At 44.2% G+C, this 6,539-nt stretch overlaps 1 protein-coding gene across 1 annotated transcript; it reads right to left on the reverse strand.

The window, feature by feature from the left end:
• Positions 1–2,073: 2,073 nt before the first annotated feature.
• On the reverse strand, positions 2,074–4,612 carry LOC123091415 (protein FAR1-RELATED SEQUENCE 5). Its single transcript, XM_044512922.1, has 2 exons — positions 4,447–4,612; positions 2,074–2,984 (listed from the first exon to the last, which is right to left on the reverse strand). The coding sequence occupies exon 2, from the start codon at positions 2,972–2,974 to the stop codon at positions 2,162–2,164; it is 813 nt and encodes a 270-aa protein (XP_044368857.1). The 5' UTR covers positions 2,975–2,984; positions 4,447–4,612; the 3' UTR covers positions 2,074–2,161.
• Between the last annotated feature and the right edge of the window lie 1,927 nt (positions 4,613–6,539).

The raw sequence follows: 6,539 nt of genomic DNA on the forward strand, positions 1-6,539 counted from the left end.
ATATTTAGCAAATGTGTGTGTTCATCATATTTTATAATTTAAATATAAGCTTCAAGTGTTTTTTTTAATTTTAAAAAATATTTATCTAATAAACATTATCAATGTCCATATTAACTAAATATAAGCCGCAAGTGTATATTTAAATGTTTTTATATACTAATCATTATTTGTATATATAATATTTTTTAACACACAAATATGTGGACGTACCTTTATTACTTAGAATTTATCTTTTCATAAATAGTGCGCGCAAAATGGACCGTAGTACCCGCAGCTCAATTATGCTCCACATGAGTCCCCCTGAAGTACATATATGTTGATTATCCATATTAGACAAAATACATATATGTACAGTATCATGGTCCTGGTTTTCTTTAAAAAACAATTTGAGGGCGTTTTCCAAAAAATACGTCGTTGTGGTTGATTATTTCGGAATAATTATTTTCGGAAAATCATATGCGTAGTGTGACCGTATCTGCACGCTTGAGTTAAGTTATGTGACCAGAAAACCGTCTTTTCAAAGTTCTAGCACCAAACTGAACGTGCGACGCAAGTTCGATGACTTTCGATGATATTACCTTTTTTTAGCATCAGTACATACACAAGCGCTCATATACACGCGCATACACTCACCCCTATAAACGCACACACGCACGCCCTACCCCTATGAGCACCTCCGAGAGACTGAGCCGGCATATCATCTTGAGATTTACGAAGCCACTGTAGGTGCCTCGTCGTCGACGGGAACGTCTCCTCCCACTGAAAGCGCATCGCCAGAAATCCTGAAATAAATCCAGGAATAATGCGAGCACCAAGATTTGAACCCTGGTGGGTTGGGGATACCACTGTCCACCTAACCATCTCAACCACAGGTTGGTGCGCGTGAGTTGGGTTGTTCGGTCTGGACTCTTACCGTCGTCGAAGTACACCATCTGTACTGGTGCGTGCTCCCCCCCCCAAATTCTAATAAGTGCAGCTGCACTTTTTAACATTCCCGAGCACACCCTGCGAGAGCCGTCGAATGCATCGCGATCGGACGCGATCTCGACCAGGTGGAACCTGGTCGGTACGAAACACCGCGCGTGGTGGGGGCCGCCATTATCTGTGTCTTCTCCACCTCTCCGCAACGGCACTCTCCCCCATTCGGCGGTGTGGGCGGTTTCTCCTTCCTCCTCGCCCAAACCGACGCAAATCGACAACGCGCCTGCCCAAATCCGCCTCGCCGCAGTCCAAATCGGCGCTCTCGGGGGTGGTTCGGCGGTGCGGGGTGGTCAACGCTTCGAGTTGCTCTCCCGCGCGGCTCGTCAGCCGTGGAGGAGCTACTTTCGCAAGCGAGATCGGCGGCCGTGCAGAGCGGCAGTCATGACGAAGGAGGCGAAGTGAGACGGGGAGTCGTTCTGTGCGGGCGGTGGCAAAGGAAAGAGGCGGTTCATCAGCGTCAAGGTAAACCTCACGCGGATCTCCCCATTGCTGTCCTTGCTGGTGGCATGGAGTTTTTAGTAGGTTCGTCACACGCTGGTTAGGGCTCGCAACGGTGCTCGTTTGTCGACCTGGTCAGTGCTTTCACTTGCGCTAGTCCCTGCTACTAGTCCTTGCTACTTTTGGGGGGTAGCCTCGGGGGTGGTTAGGTAGGTACTTGGATGTATGTTCGCCCCCACGCCCGATTCGTGTGATTTCGTGGTCGAAACAGGCTCGGAGGTGTGCGCGCCCCCGCTGCAGATTGCGGAGTAATTTTGTTCGACATTTTTTGTCCACCAGGCAAGTTTATGCCAAACGCCAGGCAAGTCTATGCCAAACCTCAGGCAAGTTTGGCCCTGTTTTTTTAGTTCGGGGGTTATGAGTCCGTGTTTTATCTAGGTACCACGCAAGTTCATGTTCGCTATCAGGAAAGTTATGGTCATCATGGATGTATGTTCCATTGCTGCTGGAGAAAAACAGGATACCGAAGTTTATGGTCATCAGGCAAGTCTATGCCAAACGTCAGGCAAGTTTGGCAACTTGTATTCCCAAAACACACAAAAGTTGCCCAGCAAAGTCATCAAAGCATTTTCCAAAAGTTGCCAGCCCTGGTCAATCAGTAAATGCAGGAATTTTTTGCTACTCCTTGAAAGTTGGCATATATATGTAGTAAATGTGACACACACCTGTAGTCAAATTGCAATTATGAAGATTTGTTAGGAATAGCTTCTCTTCTGGAGGGATCCCTTGGTGCGATCGCCAGGTACTTTGTGAGTGATGGCTTGTCAACTAGTGCATGATTGTGTTCAGCAATGAAGAAAATGACTTCCCACCAACCATCCTTTAGCTTCACAACCATCCTTGCCCTGCACCCTATGTGCACTATTGTATCTCGTTTTCGTTTCTTTCTTTTCTTCTTTTTTGCACACTGATCATCAATGAAGACTATATCATCATATGCATCATCATCATCTGCATGTTCGCAAATATCTGGAATCTCATCTAGGGTAGGGGCAACTTCTGCACCACCATCGTCCACTTTTGCTTTTCTGAACTTGTTGCAAACAAACTGTTGCTTTTCCAGCTGGCCAGTGAGAGTAGATTTCCTCGAGGTGTTCATCTTGATTGAAAACCCAAGGCGCATAGCATAGGCATTGTAGTGTTCTTGGGCACCCTCTAGAGTATTGAACCTCATGCCTATGGTTGGTTCTTTCGGCTGGGACCAAGCTTCATCATCATTATCTATTCCAAAACCATCTTGTGCAATAGTTCCCCCTGTTTCACCAACTATAGTCGTGTCATTAAAAGTGTCACTATCTGCATGGATGGCTTCGGGTTGAGCAGCAACACGTTGGACAGTTGTGGGATTAGGAGATTCAACTACAACTTCATTACATCCCCCAATTGTTTGTGAGGCACCAGGTTGCGTGCAGTACGCAGGGACTTGAGCTCCCACGACATCTCTTACAGGGGCTTCGCAGTTTGTATCGTCATGCAACTCATTCAGGTCAATCATTTTCAAATACCTGAAAAAGAAAGAAAAAGACAATGTTTTAAAAGGCAAGTAACGGTAATTTTAGGCAAGTCTAGCTGCAAAAATGTAACAATAAATACATGTGCCCAAATGATTGACTTTTTCAGGATACCAAAGCGAGACCATATTTTTTTTTTGATTCCGAGCTACTTTTTTTTGCTTTCTTTGTATTTTGCAGGAACATGAAGACTAAAGACGTTGCAGAACTGTAGAAGTTGTAGCAGAAATCACGCAGAACCTAAAGACTAAAAAACTGTAGCAGAATTATATCTCACTTTTACATACGAGTTGCATTTTTTCTTTTTTCTAAGACTTTGATTCGCGTGTTCTAGACCTGATCAGGGGGGTTGTCCTTGAAGTGCTTTTTTTGGCACTTCTTTGCTTGATGGATATATAGTTGGTACACTACATGGTTGTTACACTACATGGCTTTTTTTTCTGGAATGCAAAAATTGACCTGATCAGGGGGTTGTTGCGCTACAATTGCGTCCGCCCAGAGCACACATATATAGTTGCCTATGTGTCCCCAAACTAACACGTTGTCCTCAAAAGCAGAAAAGGGGGTGGGTGGGGGAGCCAACTTCTATGCGCAGATCACACATATATAGTTGCCTACGTGTGAGGCAACTTGTGTGCCCATAACACACACAAGTTGCATAAAACTCTTTTTATGTGTTTTCATGCAAGTTGCAGATTCTGTCTCATGCACGAAGTTATGGGCACACAAGTTGCCTCACAAATATATTGTCATGGATTTTTTTTCTCTGGAAATCACAATCTTGTTTGTCAATGTTACAAAAAAGCAACACCAGGTGTGGGAAGAAAGGCGAATTTCAAGAGATAAACAACTTGCTAGGTATTTTCTCTACTATCCCCTCTGCCCTACATCTTTTCTTTTTGCAGTAGTGAACATGTTTTCTCATTTGGCCACACTTTTTTTGCCTGTTTTTAATTCTTGAAAATTAACATGGTTTATAGGAGGGGTGCAGCTGAGTATGTATCAAAACTTTTTTGCAAAAGACTTGATAATGTACAAGTCTTTGGTAGCTAAACACATTTATCTGCTCCAAATAAACACTATCTTTCCTAGGGTTTGCAAACATCAATTTATTTGGATTATAAAGTAGCGTAATTGCACAACAATCTGAACAAATGATGCACTGTTAGGTTGGAAAACACAACTTGCTTGCATATACACTTAACTTGCCAGCCCTGCGGGTGCTACTTGTGTGCAGCCATGCGGGAGAGAAAAACAGAACCTGCTTCCAGATCTGACTTTTGCTAACCTTGTGGATGCTAATCACCTACAATTCTATGCTTTTTTTGACTTGAAAATCCATTTTTTGGGCAGCAACAGCGAGGGAGGCCATGAGGGAAAGGATGAAGATGGTCATACCAGCAGATGTAGGATAGGGGCAGGGCTAACGGGGGAGGAGGTGGGGGGAAACAGTTACCTGGTAGGTGGTGTTGGATTATTGGGGCTGGGTCAAAACTTCAGGTGTAGCCATGGAGCTCTGGATCCAGCAACAATGACGCCTTTGAAGGCAAACGAGGGGGAGGAAGAAGGAGAAGCAGGGAGAAGGGTCCAGATGCGTGGGGGTAGCGTAGGGTGGACGCTGGGTTATGGCAGCGGCGTCCAGCTGCATTTTCTGATTCACCCCCTAATTTTTTTTTGGGGAGGGGGGACCGAATCTGTTTTCTGTTGCGTGGCGGGCGCGGGGGGTGGGGTTTCCTTTTTGCGTAACACAGCTGGCAGGGGTGGGTTTCCTTTTAAGGGTGTGTGCCGTGATTAACTATCTGGCCAACGGGTGCCAGCGAGTCGCGTCCTTTTTTTAAGAAAAAGAAAGTATTAGTGCATTCAATTCATTGAATAATACAAAGTTTTTAATTCGTACAAGCACATACTAAGACACGCACAAAGAAGCTGAAAAACAGAAGCACCCTAAAACTACCAGTAGTAACACACGAAGATCTTGGGAGCTTTGTGTCATTATTCCCGAACCTTACGAGAAGACCCCTACAACATAAAAATCTACAACCAGACCCAAGTAGATCATAATCTTCAACCACTGCATAATCGCAGCCGAGTTGCTTTCCTTTTCTTCGCACCAGCGTCGAAAAGACAAGGACACGCATGTGCATCCAACACGTTTGCATCAGCCTGCACTGATGTGTGTTTTAATCCGTTTATGTGTTTATTTATGTGATATATTAAACTATATCAATAATACATTAAGTGTGTGTTTCCCTCCTCCTCTATAGGTGACCTCCAACAATTACAGTTTCCGCCTATCTGGTGGGTGTCGACGCCGGTCCGCCCCGCGCTTCGACGGCCTTATGGGTCTTGGAGGCGCGACAGCTCGTCGCTGGCGGAAGGATTCTATTCTTTCTTTAGGTAGTCTTAGTGTTTATGGAGAGGCGGCAACATCTCAGAGTCAGAATAATATCTTCATCGTTGTATCCCCACTCCAATGGTGCATTTGGTGTCAATGAAGTGTGTGTGTGTGGAAGTGTGACTTTGACTGCTACTTGGATCTGTTGACGCTTGTTCTTGGCATACCTATTTGTATCTCGTCAACATTTGCCTCTGGCGGATTCGTCTAGATTTGGCTAGGCATTGTGGTGCCTTAGAATTCTCCAAAATGCCAAAGAAAAGAGATAGCCCTATAGAAAGTTTTACAACTGACTCTACAATTCAAAGCATGATAGAAATATTTCTTACAAATTTCATGTCTACAAAAAATCATGGAAAAATAAATCATTTGCTCCACGACAATATCCTATATTGGAGCATCACTTAAGAAAGAGTCAAAGATGCTCCAATACTTAAAGGAAATTGCTTTTATAATAGTGGATGCCTGGCTGCTAGGTGTACATGTATGGTGGAGAAACATTTAGATCAGAAAAACAAAAGAAGTTAAATATATTTTTAACAAGTATAGTTGATTTTTATACTCACGTGTGGTTTCATGAAGGAATGAAATTCTTGATATTGTGGATAGAAAAAGAAAACCATGCTTACAAAACAAAACAAAAAGTATTTTTGAGGTCTCATTTTTTGCTCCCATGAACACAAAAGATGTCATTTTTTGCAAGACCTCGCGCGTGAGTAGACACACTCAACCATGGTTGTAGAAAAATGGAATTTTTAAATTTTTGCTACTTTTAGATTTTACTATCGATTGCATGTGGACATATGTTCACAGATTGACTTAGGAAACATTTGGCAGCCAGTAGGAAGCCCAACCAGACCTCCGAGTGCAAAAATGGCACATTTAGTTGGCTGGGTTGCATCTGTTTTCTGGCCAGCTCGAAGTTTAAAGCACTCCCTGGCCAGGATGTGGGGGAACGACCGAATTAGCCATTTTTATGAGCCGGGCTCTAGCGACCATCGTATGCCTTTTGCTTGCATGCTTGAGTAAAAAGCGCGGGAGACGGACGTGACGTCTCATAACCCCCCACCCCACCCCCTCTCTCTCGCCCTCACCGCCCCATTCACACCACACACTCTCTCACTCTCACTGCCCCTTCGGTTTCTCTGATGGCC

Source organism: Triticum aestivum, chromosome 1B, assembly GCF_018294505.1.
Source record: "Triticum aestivum cultivar Chinese Spring chromosome 1B, IWGSC CS RefSeq v2.1, whole genome shotgun sequence".
Taxonomy (NCBI): domain Eukaryota; kingdom Viridiplantae; phylum Streptophyta; class Magnoliopsida; order Poales; family Poaceae; genus Triticum; species Triticum aestivum.

Coding starts and splice junctions, on each gene's coding strand:
- LOC123091415 (XM_044512922.1), bottom strand. CDS start 2,974: ATGATTGACCTGAATGAGTTGCATGACGATACAAACTGCGAAGCCCCT.